The sequence below is a fragment of the Oculina patagonica genome, chromosome 6 (genome assembly GCF_052425735.1).
Source record: "Oculina patagonica isolate OP01 chromosome 6, crgOcupat, whole genome shotgun sequence".
Taxonomy (NCBI): domain Eukaryota; kingdom Metazoa; phylum Cnidaria; class Anthozoa; order Scleractinia; family Oculinidae; genus Oculina; species Oculina patagonica.
This window is the reverse complement of record NC_135763.1, coordinates 9,770,647-9,790,024: the sequence shown is the minus strand read 5'-3', so window position 1 is coordinate 9,790,024 and position 19,378 is coordinate 9,770,647. Positions and strand designations below refer to the sequence as shown.

The 19,378-nt window shown below is 39.6% G+C and overlaps 1 protein-coding gene and 1 pseudogene across 2 annotated transcripts in view; one reads left to right on the top strand and one right to left on the bottom strand.

Moving 5' to 3' along the window:
* LOC144658997 (DNA polymerase zeta catalytic subunit-like) overlaps positions 1–6,557 on the bottom strand; it is a 35,788-nt pseudogene extending 29,231 nt beyond the window's left edge. Inside the window, exons 1-7 of the transcript XR_013571832.1 lie at positions 4,092–6,557; positions 2,819–2,893; positions 2,335–2,416; positions 1,792–1,876; positions 1,133–1,247; positions 791–888; positions 209–313 (exon numbers count right to left, since the gene is read on the bottom strand). The product of XR_013571832.1 is annotated as a DNA polymerase zeta catalytic subunit-like (transcript). The remainder of the gene's footprint in view (positions 1–208; positions 314–790; positions 889–1,132; positions 1,248–1,791; positions 1,877–2,334; positions 2,417–2,818; positions 2,894–4,091) is intronic.
* Positions 6,558–14,062: 7,505 nt separating this feature from the next.
* On the top strand, positions 14,063–17,668 carry LOC144658763 (forkhead box protein O1-like). Its single transcript, XM_078519231.1, has 2 exons — positions 14,063–14,953; positions 15,117–17,668. Exons 1-2 carry the CDS (start codon positions 14,648–14,650, stop codon positions 16,470–16,472), a joined length of 1,662 nt encoding a protein of 553 aa, XP_078375357.1. The 5' UTR covers positions 14,063–14,647; the 3' UTR covers positions 16,473–17,668.
* The last annotated feature ends 1,710 nt before the right edge of the window (positions 17,669–19,378 follow it).

Below are 19,378 nucleotides of genomic sequence, written 5' to 3'. Positions count from 1 at the left end.
CTTATTTTGTGACAATTAATGACTGAAAAACACAACTTTACAGTAGAATCCCATTTATTCAGGGCAAACAAAAATTGCTTTAAAAAATCAGGAAGTTCGAGAAATTGAGGGGAAATTACAGCAAAGTACTATCCAAGAGAGCTGAGGGATTGAAAAATCAGGATTCTTCTGGCTGTATAATATTTTGATGTATCAACAACATTCTGACCCTGTGTCAGTGGAGCTGAGATTTGTGAAGATTCATTAGCTTCTCTTCTTCGTTGCTGCTCGTCTTCCCAGATGGCAGCCAAGCCAGGATTGCTGCCAAGATTAACTGTAACAATAGAAAAGTAACAATATGACTTGTACAGCCAACAAGACTAGAACATTAAATTTTGATGAGTATAAGGGGTTGATCCAAATATTATTGTTAGGAGAAAATTGGCTTAATGGTTAGTGCAGATCGAGTGATCTGGGTTCAAGCCCTGGCCTGGACACTGCATCCTGTTCTTGGGCAAGACACTTTACTCTCACAGTGCCTCTCTCCACCCAGGTGTATAAATTGGTACAGGCAAATTTAATACTGGGGATATACCTACCATGGACCAGCATCCCATCCAGGGGGAGTAGGATAAGGGAGGTTAATTACCCTTGACCAGTAACACTGTGAAGTACCGGTAAACTTGTCTGCTTAAAGGAGGTCTTTGTACAGCTGGAACCACGACATCAATTGCCCTTAACAGAGGTGTCCACCAACATGTCAACTAGAAGAAGTTCAACTTTATTTATTATTTTGTTTCTTATTCATTACCTCCTATTTCAAGCTTGTTTAGGATATCAGTTGCTAGCACATCAACCTCCAACTCACATACACTGAGTCTCTCAATGTCCGATCCCAAAACCCAGTCCCTGAAATAATAAGTTAGAAGAAGCTTTTAATAGTACAGCACGATTCATAGTGAATTTGTTGGATTTTCCTTAAATTTGGAGATGATCAATTATCACCAACAAAAACATGTCAAAGAACTTAACAATTCTGGCAAAGTTATAATTGTGATTATAAACCAAGGATTTTTCTTTCAATTTAGCAAAATACTGTATGTTTGATCAGGACTTGCTAGTAATAAAACGATAACTGGAAACTTTCTCTTACCTAGATACAGTATATTCACTCCATATTTGAGCACGGGAGCCAGCAAATGTTGTTGGAGTTGATTGAGAATTAGCTCTTTGGGTTTGGGGGGATGAAGTCACTGCTCCAACTTCCCCTACGTAAACAAAACTCTGAGTAATTTATTTGATTTGTGTTTGATGATATAGTAGCAATACAAAGTCCATTTAAATCTACTGAAATAAGGGACAGACCATTATTTTTTAGGGGGGGGGGGCAGAGGGGGGTTGGGCAATTTTTCTAGGCAAGATTTTGTTTTTTCACTTTCAGGTTGTGCAAGATTTTTTTTAAAAATTTTTCCCCATGGCTTCTGTGCAGGAATGCTTCTTTCAATCTTTGGAAATTGCCCACTCCACCACCTCCCCACACAAAAAATTATTGTCCATCCCTAAGTCAGCCAAACTCCAGTTATGCAAAACCATAAGTTTCCCAGCTTGATAAATTATAACCATTCCCCTCTATTAACTAAGGTAAAATTTAACCTCAAAAAATATACCGGTACCTTCTTATAGAATCCCAAGTAGGATCCCATTGCTTTTAAGGATCCTAGGGGATCCCGTAAGATCCTACTGGATCCCACATAATCCTATTGCCATAATAGGATCTGGCCAGATAGGATTTAAAAAAGGGGTATTACATACCATCAAAAATTCTGACAGGAGTCCTGAATTTCACAGCAGATGCATGAAGCAGGTTCATTCCATAAAGATTGTAGTCCATAAAAAACTGCAAATGTATAAACAACAAATAAATTATATAAACTTAGAAAGCCAAATCACAATACTAGAAAGTCATATTTTTAAAAAAAAGGAAATATCAAATCGTCATCAAATAAGATTTCAAATACAGGGATTGTTGGCTTTTTTGAAAAAATAAAAAATAAATAAATAAAAAATTTCAGAAACTAAATACAGTAATTGTTGTTTTTTTTAAAAAAAAAAAGTAAAATATTTTAGAAACTGTGGTTAAAGATCCCTCTCAGACAGACCTGACAATTCTTCTTGTCCCAACAGGGTCTCCCAGTTTTGATCAACACTTGGTGGTTGGTCTTGGCTTAAGCTTGATTTAGCTGCTAATTTTCTTTGATTTGTTGCAACAGTTATGAGTTTTTTACTGTCAGGGCTTTAATAATTATTGGGTAGTAGATCTGCTTAGAGTTGGTGAAAAAAAAATAATAATTTTACCTGTAACAGATATGGGATATGAGCCTCATGAGGTTGAAACACTTTATTCATGATCGCTCCATTCTGAAGAAGACTAACAACCCTGCAAATTGAACACAGCCTTTTTAAAGACTATCGTCAAATGAAATAGAATTTAAGGGGACTGTCAAGTGATTTGAACTTGTAAGTATCGATCCTGCTACACATCCAATTACCTGCAGATTGTTGTGGTATGACGGCTCATGATTCTCAGTGAGCTGAAGACCAACTCCCCCGATAAATTTTTTTCGGGTGTATGTACAGAAAACAGGATCCACCCCTCCCCCTCCCCCTCCTAGCTCAAGGTCTGGATCTGCCACTGACTAAGAGTAGAAATGCAAAACCAAAGCTTTTCTGCACTCATGTGAAAAGCACTCTATGGCCCAAATATTGTAAAAAGGGTGATAGATAAGCAATGCATGCAGGGCGAAGGATCTACTAGACAACCATCAAAGGATTCTCTTACCTGGTCACCAAAAATGGGTTGTACAGAACAATCTTCAAGAAATCTTTCTCTCTTTCATGGTATCCATAGTATGGTCTAACATAAATGTAAAGATATAAAATTAAACATAGCAGGCATCAAAAAAGTGCTACAGTAAAAAAAACCCGAGTAAGAACCTATTATTTTTAGATTAGCCTAAACAGGTTCTTACATAAAGGGTTATTAACACAAATTTAGGCTAATTAGGTTCTTTATAGGTTCTTAATTTCTGAGGAAAAAAATTCAATGTTGTTAAATAGAGATTTTAGTGGTATTCGGCTTTTTTCTTGTATAAAATTTGCATTACATTGCATCGGGGATAATAAGGCTTCTAGGTTACATATCTCCACAGAGGATGCAGAATGTTGACAAATCATATTTTCTCAAAAGTAAACATTTATAATCAATTTTAGAAAATAAGAACCTGTTTTCAAATTTTAGGCTAAATAGGTTCTTATAAAAATGGTATCTAATTTGCAAATTTTAGCCTAACAGGTTCCTAAATGTTAGGTTCTTACTCGCAAGTTTTTACTGTATTTGGTCATCAAGGACAAATAGATTTTCCTGTGGGACAAGCATCTTTTCATGCTCACTGATCCAATGGGCGAGACAATTATGCAACTGCCCCAGGAGGGGTTTTTTGACACTTTTTGTGCTATACACAATGTCAACAAATGGCTTAAAACACAGCTTGAAACTGACATCTGATTGTGCTTTCAGCCCGAGGGGGGGGGATGGGGTTACTCAGGTAGGTTTTGGGTGGGTATGTGCTGCCCGCGTCTCCAAAGTAGCACCTCAGTTTAGAAACAAATTGCATTCAAAATGATACCCCATTCTAGAAACGGGTCAATTTTTAGCACCCAAGTTTGGTTGCCCCAAACCCCATGCCCCGTACTAGGAATCGTCTCTAAAATTGATAACCCAGTCTAGATCGGGAGCCCAAAATCATGACCTCGTTGGGCTTTGGGGGGATTAACCCCCACCCCCAATTTCAGAAACATGCACCAATAGTTATGGCATGAGCATGTCTAGATTTTTTTGTGATAGGATGCTTCCATACCCCTTACCCTAGCCCTCCAGAAAGAAAATTTCCTTATGGACACCTCCATACATAAATTCCCTCCCAAGGCCTATCCAAGGATGACTCTTTTCAAGGTTTTACCATAACAAGCATGGTTTGTACTCCAGTGTGGTCTGCACCGTTATTCTTCACAACGAATGTTGTACCTCGGTATTTGTTTTATGGCATACTCACATCCCTTTCACCACAGTGATTTCATTGACGTGTTGACGAGAAGAAGAAGCTCTGCCCAGAGCGACCTGCACTGCAAAGTCCACACTAGTTGCAAACTGTTTCAGGTATCTGTCAGTCGGCTGTGTTCCATCGTATGGAACATAGATGTAAGGGAAGATTCCATGAACATGAAGACACGTCTTCTGCCCACTGGGAGTAGCGCCATAAATACGAATAACGGGGACCTTTGACTTCGAGGCTGACGCATTTTCAGTTTTTTCACGAAATGTTGAATTGCAAACATCAAGATCAAGAATCGGATCCGCGAGATAGAAATCACTGTTGACAATTCGCACAGAAAACATCATTTCCAACACGGTATGTCACCCATAACATGATTACGACTTTTGCAAGTTGACAAATTGCTCGCTGAATCAAAATTTTGTTGAGTGGACAATTTTTTCCGCCATTTTGTTTTCGCGCAATTGACTCGGCCCAGATTTCTCTCTTCTCTTCTCCACTCCACTTGAGTGGACCGGGGAGGACCGGGGAAGGAGCAAATTTGCATAAAGGGATGTTTGGTCTTATGCTGTGGTAAAACTCTCTAAACATATTGATTTGAAACACAAAATAAGTTATACAGTCGTTAAATGAGCATAACAAAACTCTGAGGATACCGAGGGTCAATTTGGTCGAATGGAAAAGTGCTATGCGCTGCAATATCAATCTCTTTAGACCTAGAGCAAAGCTCATTTGAACAAAGTTCATTTCATCCGTCTAGTGAGGCCCCGTCCACATTAATTAATCCGGATAAATTGGAAAACGGAGAAATTTGAAAACGCCGTATTAAATATTTTCCTCCACGCTAGTCCGGATAATTTTGAAAACGCATCTATTTTGGTCAAAAACGGATAAAATGCGTTTTCAAATACCCATTTTGAAGAGAGTTTTCGAAAAGTCCACACAAAAACGCAAAGCCGGCCGGTTTTCAAATTAATCCACTTGAGGAGTGATTTCGAAAAGTTCCGTTTTCGGTGGACAATTTATCCGGATTTGTGTGGACGGTTGGCCAAAGTGACGGAAAAGAGATGCGGATTAATGTGGCCTGAGTTTCATATTGGACAATTGGAGAGCTTGTTCTTGTGTTTTATCGAGTGTCTGAAAATGGAGTCTGTTGTGCGCGCTTTCCACGCGAGGGCCCTGCGTGTGCGAGCGATTCACATGCCATACACGTGCACGTGTATCGCGTATGCACGCTGTCAAAGTCTTGAGTACCTTGGAGAAGAAATCAAGTGAACGAGATTTTTTTATCTTTTCCGTTGAAACAGAAAACACTACTGAACAACGTGTTGAAAATTTGCAAATGTAGCTGGGTATGTATTGAGTATGCTGACAGCATCATAAGCGCCTCTAGTTCTGCTCGGTCAGAAGCAGCGCTCCTTACTGAATCGATACTGAAATATTAAATCCTGAGGCGCTCGTGTCAGAAGGTCCATATAAGTTTGCATTGAGGAATTTCAGTCTGGAAAACTTTTCCGGGAGCTAAAACGAAGTAAGGCTATATACTGAAATAGATTTAGTTTGTGTTACCCAAGAGAATATGTCACCTCAGCTTTTTTGACAGTAGTGTTCCCTCCCGGAAGCACTGTCAAACACCAAATTACGTAATCTCTTAAAGATTGCTTAAAATAGCTAAGAGAAAGCGCGAGTAAGTACTCAGAGTACTTATTGGCTCAAAGCCATTTTCTAGATCAACTTCATAAAATCACGAAGAAGTTTCTTGTAAATTATTTGGGTGTCTCCACAGAGAAACTCAGCGTGTTCCATTGGAAATCCGCCAATCCAATTGTCTATTTGTTAAATAGACTGCCTTGGGAATGTGCGCAAGTAAAATTGCTGAAATCACAAACCAAAACTATAAATAAACCACTTTCACTGAACTTCTTGTTGACTAAGATCGGACTCCGGGTTATGCTATACACTTAAACTGCTCGCTTTCGGTTTCTATTGGCCTATATATGATAGTTGGCTCAGAGCCTCGCCCCTTGACGCCTGCCCTTGAACGGAAAAATTATTTTTAATTTATGATTTCAAAATACCTAAAATTGTAGGTTTCTGACTACCCTCTTTAGTGGTGTCCACTAAAACAATTAGACTACGTAGTAATTGCCCTCGTTTTCTATGAGCGATAGTAACTCAGCGACTATTCTCTCATAGAAAACGTGGGCCGGGCTCGTAATCTACTTGAAAGAGTTTGACTGCGCGTTCAAGATACGGCAAAAAACAGTGCTTCTCGTTGTCACGAACCGTTCTGTGACTCGCCTGCTTAACAAACAGTATTTCTAGCAAATTTGAGCGTCGTTTCTTTATTTAGAGCTACAACTAGGTTTCAACGATTTAAAGACCCTAAAATAGATTGACCTGTACCCAGCCCATTTAAGGAACAGGAACTACAATAGTGTGATTCCGGCTCTGCGTGATGCGCGTGGGCGCAAAGAATTTAGCAAGTGCTGCCTGCTTCTCTGAAAGCTAAGAAACAGCAGGGCGCTAGCGCCCTGGAAACAGTTAGCGAGTCACGTCCGTCCCACATACAGGGCAGACAGATTAACCTTTGCCGGTCAAACTCGCACTGTCTCTACAACACGACGTCGAGATATTAAATGCTACATACGTCGAATTCTCACGCTATTTTTCATTATCACTGTACTGAAAATGAAATATCCTTAAATTGACTAAATCCCTTTTCTGACCGTCACATGCATAAGCCCACGTTTTCATAAAAATTGAGCTAACGTTCCGAAAGAATTCGTAAAGGTCGTAAAGGTATCCCAATGTTATCCGTTTTAGTGCTGTCCAATTTTGGTTATGCACATTTCGTGTTTGTTTCCTAATTCTTTTTATGTTTCTTTTACCTATTTATTTAGTAGACTGGATATATGGAACATAATATCCTAAACTAGCGTGACCTGCCCCCTTTCAAGATATAATTTTAATAAACCCGAATTAATTTGTAAAATTCTTAAGTGGGGCGTGAATATGTGCATTTTCTCACGTACACAACTTTGTGTGGCCATTTCAGCCCTTTTGGTCACTTTCACATGCTTGAAATGCCACCTGTCATGTTCGAACGACACGTACATGCCTCTATTTCATATTTCTACTTTGTTCACGTAATTGAAGTTCCTCCTTAATCATATATACATACATCATACTTTCAATTCGCGTAACCGGTTTTGTCAAAGGAAGGAAACTCTTTCACCTCTTAATTTACCCAATTAAAAGATCACGGGAATGAATGAGCTTGTAGACAGTTTTTTAATCAGCTTGTTTGTGTGCACTGATCAATCAACGTAGATTATGATATTGACATTTGATTCTTTCAACCTGTTCATTTTTTTTTTCTCTGAATTGAACAAGGTTGTTCACCTGTGCGCGCGCGCGACAAGATCAGAGCATTCGGGTTTTTTCCACGTTTCGCGTGGGCGGCGCCCGTGAATTTTGTTTCGAAAGACATATCAGTTATTTCTAACGGATAGCCGCATTTACCGTTTGCATCCAACTGCAGCAATCAAATTAATTCAAAACTAGAAGCATGATGCTCTCTTCCGAAGGCTCCGAAGGGGAGAGGAGAGAGAGGGCGCACAGCGAGCTTCCCATCATTCACCGCACGCTTATATTTTTCCCCCGGCGCAGTGGTGACGCCTCTTCAGAGGAGAAGCACAGGATCCCAAAAGAGCAATAAGCGGATCAGTGGGCAGTTATCAACAAAGTAACATAATTGAGACCATGTTGACTTACATTATGTTCATAACTGACAAATTGCAGCTCTCTCTCAGTTTCTAGTTAGGGCCAATTTTCAATATTTTTGGTTGGTTTTGATTGTTAAAATTAATATCCTATTGACGTTTTCTCGAATGTTGCAGGAGTAAGATCCCCCCAAATAGTTTGTCTCCTAGTCCCTTAGTACAATAACAGTGGCATTAAGCAAAGAACAAGGTATTCTCTTGCTGAGAGAAAGTAATTTTTCTTTATTTTTTTGATAATGTTCTTTATTGTCATGATTTGCCTACTGATATTGTTAAAATACTTTACGATACTTGTTGCATGTATTTTGTAATGTGGTTTGTCAGTATTCTTAAAGAAGCAGACAACGGGCGCGAGCGAAAGTTTAACTAACGATGCGGAAACCTATGCGAGCAAATGTTTCAGTTCCTCGAAATTCTTTTGTAGCGCGTGCATGCCATGTTTCGCATCCTGTTTCGCACCCGTTACCTACCCATGGGTTTCTATCTCATTCCTGATCGGCGAGAGCACCTGGCCATCCTAAAGTCACGTGCAACACGGCTTCACGTTGTTTGCGCTTTCCAGTCTTATCACTCGCCCTGATGTGAAACACATATCACTGATGCAATCCGCCCTTCTTAATTAATAATCCGCCCCTACATTCTGGAAAAACCCAGTACTTAGCCTACTATGTTTTCGTTCTAGAAGATACAAAAGTTATCCACCACCCACTCCTGTTTAGAAAGACATCTAACTCAACAGGCATGGACAATTAATCAATTATTTTAACAAAACGTAGTTGAAAAACATGTTTTCGCCAGAGGGAGGTGAATCGAAAGATGCTTGTTTTTTTGTTTTTGTTTTAAACCACCTGACCTGACTCAACACTAATTATTAGTGATAAACAACTTTGAAACAGATTAACTAGTTATACCCGAAACGCCTATTGCATTAAGTTTTGATTTGCTAGGCTGTTGATGTTGTCTTTTCCTAGTATGCGAATGGATTCTTCAAAAACAGTTTTACAATTTTGCATCTCAGCTGTGCAAGAATACGCCCTTCTAAAATTAGGGCGCGCTTTCTTTGTCGTAAACAAAAGCAGGGCTTTTTTCACGACCGAAACAAAACGGGTCACCGAAACTGAACGGGCGGAAAAACTTGATTTGCGTTGTTTAAATTCTTTATACAAACAATTGAGCGCGCTTTGTTCTTCAACACGCGGTAGGTAACTTCAAAGGCCATTTTGGTTTATTTCGCCTTTTAGATCGTGCTTTTGCAGTAAAAAGCACACCTGTTCTGCAATTAAATAACCTGTTTATTTTACCCAGGTAACAGCTTCACTTTATAGTGTTTTGTTTTTAAAAATTTGGCTGGGTGACAACAATTTAACAACTTATCGGTTGTGCGTAGTGGAATGGTTCACCTTGGCTGGTATTTTTGTATCATAAACCTGTACGCCAATCGCTCGCAAATATTAGACTGAAAAATTTAATTGCGAGAATTAAAGTTGCGATAAAACTTGTTCTACTTTAACCAGAAGCTGACAGTAAATTAAGTGCAATGGTGTTCAAAGTAACATAGCAATTGTATTTAAGCACAAATGTGATTGATGTTTTTTTTTATCTATGTTGGGAACTCTCTCAATGGTTATAGTAAAAATATTTGGCAGTTATTTGTCGATTTTTCATGACAACATTAGCGGTGTTCGCGTCAAAAAATTGAAAATATAAACACCGCCTTGTTGTTAGCGGTTCTACATCTAAATGGAATTAAGTTTGTCAAAACCACAAGCACACATGTGGGCAAATTGGTCATCTTATCAGCGTTGACCGCAGAGAGTAATTACCCGTTGGACTCTGGACTACTGGATTGCTGGACCTTGGAACATATTGATCACAGTATTAAAAACTACCTGTGTTCCTTCATCCGACATTTTTGTTCTCTATCGTATCTTCAAAATCACAAAACAAGGATGTTGAGAGACTTTATAACTCCGTGTATGCCGTGAATAATGTATACGATACAATTTCATTTTGATATGATATTGCAAAATTCTTGATGACGCGTTTCGGCAAAAGACACGCAGATGTATTGAACTCGGCAGCTTTGTTCCAATGTCTGTTTATATTTGATTGTTAATATTGTGTATAGAAAATAAATTTTTGTTTACCGTCTTTTTTGGCACAGTATGCCCTCCGCCTTTGTCAAATAAAATTAACTTCAACACAAATAAATAGGCTGATAATGTTTCAGTGTAACAACAAAAAATAACCCGGCAAATTTCTTGCTCCTGTTGATCCAGAACGCAGCAATTAAATGGAGATTAAGGCCATCACAAGAGGAAAGCTGAAGGTATCAAAACTGGGCTTCACACTTATTTCTCTAATAGCTGGAGATTGACTACTGCCTATAAAATGCGACAGAAAATGATTCTGTTTTGATTTGAAAACTGTCTCCAAGTCCCTAACTAGTACATTCTGGCTGACTTTCGCCGACGTTGCCTCCCCGTTCAAACCCACGCATCAACACATTAGTACAATACTAGAAGAACGGCAACATTATAAAGAGACAGCAAAACGACAACAACAACAAATTAATGTCTGCTAAACTTAAGAAGTTGGTGCAGGCTGGTGTAATTGTTACAACATTAAGTGATCTTGAAGAGTTTTTGTGAGATTGATGTGAAAATGAGACCTTCGCAGTTATGTGATAACCTAAAAGGAAGTCCACTCGTTCCTCACTCCAGATATATACTTAACTGATGCTTTGAGTACATTTGTGATCATACAGCAAGCGAAAGTGGAGAGGCCGAATAGTGAATTAGATTACTATCTCAAGATCAAAAACACCGCCAGAGTAATACTTTTTATTTTTATATGGGTGTTACAACTTTCCAACCTAGATTGACTTCGCAAACCACTTCCTGTCTGGAGTGGCATTCATATTTGATATGACTCTCTGTCTGCGGAATGTTTGTGTGGGCTTTCCCTGGTTGCTGGGCTAGACACATTTATGATAAACAGACCTTTACATTACGTGGGAAATTTATGTTACACCCTGAAATTTTCACGATGCAACAAAGTATTTTTCCCAGTCAGAACAAAGATGACCAGGCCTACTCCTTGCCAGGGGAGGCTGTGCTGAAAGAAAACCAGAGAGAACACAAAATGGCAGAAAATGGCATGCCCATACCTAAAAAGTCATTTCGGTAATCGATTGTTTATATAATTTTGTACTGCCCTTTGTGACGCTGTAGAATGAGGCTAATATATTAGTTAGTTTTTGAAAGGCTAACAAAACCTAGCAGGCTAACAGGTAATTGCAATTTCTAGAACTGAAAACTGGGAGAGAATAATAAACTCTAAATCTAATGATCTTACAATCCCACAGTCTAAGAGTCCACTCCCAGCAAATTTTACGCCATTAGAGCTTGAGGCTTTTCAGATCTACGGCGGGTAAATTTACAAGAAAGATATCAACACTCTGACCCTTTTTGTTCAATTCAGGGCAACAAAATCGTGCGTTTTATCATATCTCTGATAGCTGGTGTAAAATGCCATGATTTTTTTTTTGTGGTTAGCAAGTTTTAGCTGAGAATCATTTTCAATGTACATACAAAAAAATGTTTTGATAGCATTGTTTCCGTTGTAAGATAAGAAGCGTTTCGCAGATCACGTACTTCGTTATTGTACTTTTAAATAATTAATGTGACGCGCGAGGAACCCACGCGGAGACACTCTTCCGCGTGGGTGACTCGGGTCACTCGGTGCCATGCGAACGTCAGTTCTTGAAAAGAATGTTAAGGGAATACTACTTGAATAGAAATAACTCTGTGAAATGTAGGAATATAACATTAAGCATTTTTCTTTAAGGGGAAGAAATCGAGCTTTTGTTATAAATAAACATTTTTCAAAAAGATATTATTCCTGCGTTATCAAAACACTAGAGCTGACGAGAGAGCCATCGATTCGCCACTCAGTTGATATAACTGCAACCATCATAATAACGGGTTTTCTTTTAAGCTGTTTGATTCTTCGGGAATTGTTCACTTTATTGATATCACGAGTGACTCTCTCCCGGCGTCTATACCTCTCGCAATCCTCTTCCCGCGTTAAACGATTGAAGAAAAAGAGAAAACAGAGGGCTGCGAATAGTCTATGTCAGTATTGAATAAAATTGAAGTTAAGAGTGGCCCGCTAGAGCCAGTATTAGACGGCTAATAATTACAACTTTGGCTGAGTTACACACTCAACTGCTGAAAAGCTGTTAAAAGCCTGGATTAAGTGACTTGTAAGTTCACAGGAAATGAAATAAAGTGATCTAACCCAATTTCATTTAAAAGAATTTCACAAGCTAACAAAGAACTTACAGAAAGTTTGCGCGTCGGGGACGAAACCAAGCAGCCCTGTCGCAGCCGGATAGACTATTACGTATTTGCTTGGATAACACTCTTGCGGGAGATTAAAATACTTCTGTGATGGCTTTCGATAACGGAACTGAACTCAGATATACGTTAAGTTTTAATGCTTTTAATGTCCAGACCATGCGGTTTTACAACTTTTTTGGGCTTCCTGCTAACGGGATTTATTAGTTAGCACCTTGTTGTTGAACAATTACTGACCCAAGCCTGTGGGAACCCATTAAAATCACGCCCAACAATTAATTATCCATACAGCCTAGAAATATTTAATCGTAAAAATATTTAGTTATCTCTTGGCGTAAGGTGTGTCAGCGTTCACAGAGTTAATTAATGAATCCCTACTTCTCCAAATTTCCTTTCCGACGATTACTGTTTACACAGCAAATGTATTTCCTATTTACTAGTTACGTAATTAAGTCACGTTCGTTAGCATAGCTCTCATTGTTGTAGTCATGGGAAGCTATGTTTTTGTCATGTTTTGTCCTCATACCATCGGTTCCTATCTAACTGTGCATGTACACATTGGCTGTTTTGGTATATATTGGCTCTTAAGCGTTCTTGTGTAGCTTAATAGTGATTTATTTCCGTATACCGTGACCGAAGCCGGCATAGCAAAAATTAAGTCATCGACCCGTGAGTCTAATGCCACCAAGTTCACAAGCTAAGGTCGTTGTGGTTTCCAAAACAATTGACTGACTTATTTGGCGAGAAACGTTTATACTTTAAGTTATAAGGGCTTTCGTTCCACTTTTTCCGGTTTTATACTGGCCCAATGCTCAGTGTTTGAGTATTTAGGGTCAGATTCATTTCTCTCGCCATACTGACTGGCTTCAACAGAGATCAGTTTCAACAGAGCCATTAGTTCAATCTTGAATCAGTTGGAATTTTACTTAACATGGAGTGATCTCAAGTTTTCTATAGTTTTTGGAGAGATGCTAGTGATCTGTGAAATATAAAATGAAAAGCTAGATCTACTAGATATATTCAGCGATGATCTAACGATAGACAATATCGAGATTTGTTGATCATTCCGATCACTAAAGAACCTTGAAATCTCAAAGTTCAAATTCAAGAAGTATTTTTCTTGGCGGCAAACTTTTGCGTGTTGACCTCAGTTGGTCAGTTCAGTGGGTCTTTGAAGATATGTTTTTAATACCCAGACAAAATAGCATGGGGTACTCAGCTCGTCTGCTAGTAAATTTGTTAATCTTTTTACATTTTAAAAGCAATGGGTGGAGTGGGGGCTCGTTTAGACAATTGCTGGTCTTGGTTAGGGCGTTACCAATTTAAAAACAAAATTGTTCTGCCTTTGACGTTGAATTCTTCTGTCCAAGGTGAATGTCAACAATTTTTGATCAAGTGGCCTTACTTTCCAACTAAGTCCAGCCAAATCGTCCAGCCGGAAATTAACGAAATGAAGGCAATATCACACTTAGCTCCTTAGCCTTGTCATTTAAATTATTAATGTCCCATGTTTTGGAAGTATAAGAAGCGGTTACCAGTCTGTATTTGAATTCTTTTTTCGATCCACCCGTCATAACAAAATTAGGGTAAAACGGGTGAGAACTTTCAAGAGTTCAAAAATTACCTGTGATCGCAGTTAGTGCAATGTTTAATTCAATTGGAAGACAATACAACACAAGAGGTGCACATGTTGAATAGAATGGAGTAAACTATTTAATTGTTCTAGAAAGCCATTTTTTCGTACTTCACAAATCTATTAGCATGTAATTCACTCTCTGCCGCAAAATGACAGAGTACAAACCGCACTCTTAATATTTGACTTCCGGTAGGTCGAGTGTCTCTGTCAGGAAATCCGATACTTTCCTATGACGTGTGTGGCTCGTTGTCTGTCTCCCACGACAATCGAAAATGTCAAACATTTAGTCCGAAGTGCTTTTGCTCTTTTCTGTCGACAAGGATCCCTGATTTATTCAAGAACAGCGGTAAATTAACGATTGACATACTTCGCGTGAGGTTACCCTTAATATTACGGCAGAGAATTTCCAGTTCGCTGACAAAAATTACAATATAATCATGGGAGCGTGGGCGATAAAACGCATTCGTAAAACGCATGGCCGCTTATTGGTCAATTTTCCCGGGAAGTGCTTTGCTCCCATTGGTTCATGGTCTAGGGCGGTACAGCCGTCACTCAAATTGAGTAATTAACCAATCATTGCATTTAATGTTATCACCAATGACAACACCGCTGACGTCACGCAGGAATCGATTTCGGATATAGCGAAGTCGCGGCGTGTTTGAAGAAAATTGCTTTTTCCGAATCGCGGAGAGAGTTTCAGTGTTTTGAGTACATGGTTAGCTCTTGCCGGGTACATAGAGCGTTGCTTTCGTTCGTTCGTGGTTAGGTGATGAAATGGATGACTCGGGGATTGTAGAAGAAAGGCGAGGACGTTCGAATACGTGGCCCCTCCCGGACCCTTCGGAGTTTACAAAATCTGAACGTGAACCAGATCAGACCTTGAAACAGCTCAGCGAGGGACCGAAGAAAAGTTCGCGAAAAAATGCTTGGGGGAACTTGTCCTATGCAGACTTGATAACCCAAGCGATCCAGAGCTCGACAGACCAGCGACTGACACTGTCACAGATTTACGATTGGATGGTGAACACAGTTCCCTATTTCAGGGACAAGGGAGACAGCAATAGTTCCGCGGGTTGGAAGGTAAGCTTATTAATGTACATACGGTATTTCCTTGTACACTCAAGCAATCAGATGATTTGACTCCTTTAACAGCTGACTGGCTCCCTAATTTCACTTTCGGCGTATTCTACCTGACGACAATTTCTAATGTTATCATGTTTTTGTGCCTGTCATTTTGTTGCAGAATTCAATTCGCCACAACTTGTCCTTGCACAGCAAGTTTGTTAGAGTACAAAACGAGGGAAATGGCAAGAGCTCCTGGTGGATGCTAAATCCCGATGCCAAAGGAGGTAAAACGAGTCGTAGGCGTTCTGGCTCTCTTGATTCGGCCCCTAAATCAGAGAAAAAGCGAGGGCGAACGAAAAAAGAGAAAATAAAGGAGGAAGACGGCGAGTCTCCATCGAGCCCTCGACTTTCAGTGAATCGCGCGCGCGATGGCAGGGCCAACTCTCCCGGGAATGTTTCGCCGACTAACAGCTCGAGTTCCGACTCGTTGCTCACAATTCCAGAATCAGAGTCACCGTTACCGTTTCCCCTCGGCGACAGCTTTGCTCGACCGCGGACTTCATCGAATGCTTCGACAGTGAGCAGTCTTGGTGGTCGATTGTCGCCCATTCCAGCTCATGCGGACGAACTTGAATTGCCGTGCGAGGATCATGTGCCGTCGAATAATTTCATGGCCAGCACTCCAAACCCTGTCGCCGAAGAACTTACGCAAATGGCTGACTCGATGAGTCTGAACTCGTTTGCCGCTGCTGAAAATAGCAGATTAAAACAGAATTTAACGCCAGTTCAACCTTCATTACTTCCGTCCGAACCTTCTCATAATGACCTGGGCATCGGCGTATCAAACGGTATGAGTTCCAAGATACCGAGCAGTTTTGACACTAGCTATAATAACAATAGTGGATATTTACAACCTATTCCCCAACGTTCTCAGCAGTCTATGAGTCCAGAAATACTGCCCCCACAAACTATCGCGGCTCCTCGGCCTGCATACGGCAATTTACGAGTGTATTCACAAGCGCCACAACCTCACTTTCAACAGCGAAGCTTCTGCAGTCCTCAGGAACGTCAGAACACTTCGCCAGCTCGCGTGAACGACATGTTCTGTCGCGATCAAGAGATGGAAGTGCAACAGAGCCCAGATAATAGCATGTTTCAGAACTATCAACCCACCTATCCTAACGTCAACCAGTGTGTAAATGGTCTAACCCATAACCACCAGACGTATAGTTATACTGACCCCTTCGTTCAACAGCAGCAAGTCGGGGCAGGTCCACTCATGATGGAAAATGGAGTACATTCCTTGCAAGGACACCCTTTCACGAGAATGACAAACAATAATCAACTGGAGTTTATGAACGAAAAATTCCCTAGTGACTTAGAACTGGATGCCTTTCATGGAGATCTTGACTGTGACATTGAGAGCATTATATATGATGAGATTAACATGGGAGATGGCGGCTTTGATATTAACTTAGAGCAATTTATTAACCAGATACCTAATGTAGGGGAGTTACGGAGTGGTCTTTACTAATTCAAAGATTTAATTTATGGTGTACAGTATAAGATTTTTATAACAGATATAATGTAGCTTGTGAATGGTTGGTCCTCAGAAAGGTTTTTTTTTTGTAACATCATTTTGTAAAGAAGGCATAGGTATCTTGGGTCAAGAGAATGCCAGAATTTTCTTTTGTATAGGCGCAATTCAGATATTGACTGAAGGTAAAGAATGTTGAATTTGGCATGTGTTCGCAGATGTTTGAATGAAAAAGGTTCTCCTGTTCACAGAATTAGATTGAACTTTTACCATCCAGTAGGTATTTCCTGTTGTTCATAACTGTGCATTGCAACAGGTGTACATAGTTCTTGCGCATCTGCACTGCACTGGATAAGCGTCCATGTTTACATCCGACACATCTTGCCTTGTATCACATTGTTGTCTGATAATGTGTTTCGACCATATTAGCTTATGGTGGTTGAGATTATTTCATTTTTTTGGGTCATGTAAAGGCAGTGTTATCGATAGCTGTAATAATTAGAGAGATATGGCTTTGTATATTTATTAAATTATCCATCAGTCTCTAGCTTTGCCTTAGTAGTGAAGCAGCTTATGTAGTTTGGAACAATTTTATGTTGCCAAGTTACATTTTCCAGAAAATGTTAGAATTATATATACATGACACAAGTTCTTAGGTTGGAACTTTTGAATCAGATCCTTTTTATAAAGTGGATTTAATTTTTTAATGTTTGTTATGGTCAGTTTGAGTGTTGCTCTGCATTTTCATTTGTCATAGCATTTTTTTCAAAGTCAAATTTGTACATGTTCAAGTTATCTGCTGACTACATTATTTTTTAGACAGAGTAATTGTTTTGATTAGTTTTGCACATCTTTCAAAATTTACAGCTGGTTGTTTGCTTTTTTTTGCCAATATGCGTCTGGCACGTTAGTTTCATAGCGGCGCTGTTTGGTATAGGGCATAATTGGATATAACATAGAAACTTATAGCTATTCCTAAATGGATTGAATTGTATCAGTTAAATAGTTCGAAGAGTAGTGCTTTGTGATATTTGTGAATATGAAATTATCATAGCTGGCCAAGACTTCTCCTTTAGAGTATATGTTAAACTTGGTTGCGAGAGGCTGTGCAGTAAGTCACAAAAAAATTATATATCAATGCTACGTGCCTATATTTATGGTATTGAAGACAATAAATTATTTTCAGTTGGCAAGTGATTCAGTTATTAATTACTTAACAACCAGGGATGAAAATTTTACCACAAAAAATTTAGGTGTGCTCCAAGTCTACAGGTACAATAATTTTGATATGACACAAGAACAAGTGAACTCGTTTCATGCTGAGGATAATTGGGTTAACTTGAAAATTTTTAGAAGCACATCATTTCCATGTGCTCTGCGGAGTTCAATCCAGTGATGTATGCAAATCCATGGCTGCTTAATAAAAGGATTGAGCTATTGTTTTGAAGCGTGATACCTGCAGTGCGGACAGGTTCAATTGTTGCACTCTGAGCCAATACAAAGGCTCTTTTGTAGCAAACTGTCATTTATTTCCCACAAGCGATTATTCTATGGACCCTTGGGAAACATTGAATCAGCTGCATAGTTCAAAAGAATCGTGGAGTGCCATTCTTTGATTGTCTCGTGACTAGCCGCTTCAGCACATGACTCAATTTCACCGGTCACTTAAGCCGACCGTGCTGGCTTTAAATTCGTCTCATTTTACGCTTCTGCAATTGTAAAAAGAGTCGCGAATCGCATTTAATCGCTGCTTTAAACTTCGCAGCACGTACGCAACGCGAAATTTTAATGATACAACAAAATGAGATGCAAGAATGCTTCAATGACTTCGTCATACGCTAAGTGGCTATTTTTATTTTGTTCGCACTTTACAGTTATATAGGGCTAGACATTTCCTCTTCTTTGTTCTTCACTTTGGTTTACCTCGTCACGCATGGCTAAAACCACGCTATACTTCGTCAAGCTTTTTGTCGGTTCTGCTGTACATATAAAGCCATCTAGAGTTGTTTCCTTCTCTTACCCCAAGGGCGCTCAATATACGTAAGAGAAATTTTCACAAGGAAGGGGAAACGAATACGCCGTCGTTTAGATAAAAGAACAATCTCGTCCACTCATTTTGAGCCGATAATGTTTCAAACGAAAACAATTAGCCGTCCGCAGGTGAATTTTTCCTGAATTCCAGCTGTGCCTTCCGCAACAGTGAACTAAAATAACACAAGAAGGCATATTTTGTACAGCTTGTGACGTCCACGCGCGAATCCCGTTATCATCGCGCGAGAAATGAGCGTGCGTGCGCGCTTATCGCGAAAAGCTCAGATCATGAGGGTTTTTTTGCGAGTTTTGCAGTATTTTGGCGAGCCCAAAAGAAAGGTAAAAAAATAAATGACGAGTGAACTGTACAGCGATGCCACACTCTACAATCCGGTATGAGGGATTTTTTTTTATTCGTTTTCTTTTCTCATAATCCAGACTTTGACCCGTGTTTGACACTCTTGCGCGTCAGTTGCGCGTCAAGAGACCCGGGGGAAGAGGGAGAGGGGACAAAAGAGTCCACCTAAATGAACAAAAGAATACTTGTGATATTTGTATTACTCTAGCGCTTTATTTGTACTCAAAGTAGAGTTGGATAATCACCTGGATGTTCCTGTTAGGCTGATCTCGTCTCACACAGATTTGACCACAACACTCCGACATTTCTTTATCTCATCTGGCTTTATCGAAAGCATCGTATCGAGTTTAAAATCCTAGTCTGTTTGTTTTTCAAGGCCTTAAATGGCAAGGCTCCTGGTTTAATACAACTGATATCCCCAAAGCCAGAAATCTCTAGTTCAATTCGGCCAGCCGATCCGATTAAATGATTATCACCAGCTAGATTACCCTAGTACCCTGCCTAGTTGTCGCTT

Bases quoted from the DNA above. Each gene is read 5' to 3' on its own strand.
- LOC144658763 (XM_078519231.1), top strand. From the start codon at position 14,648: ATGGATGACTCGGGGATTGTAGAAGAAAGGCGAGGACGTTCGAATACG. The intron at 14,954-15,116 runs GTAAGCTTATTA...ATTTTGTTGCAG, and splicing joins ATAGTTCCGCGGGTTGGAAG to AATTCAATTCGCCACAACTT.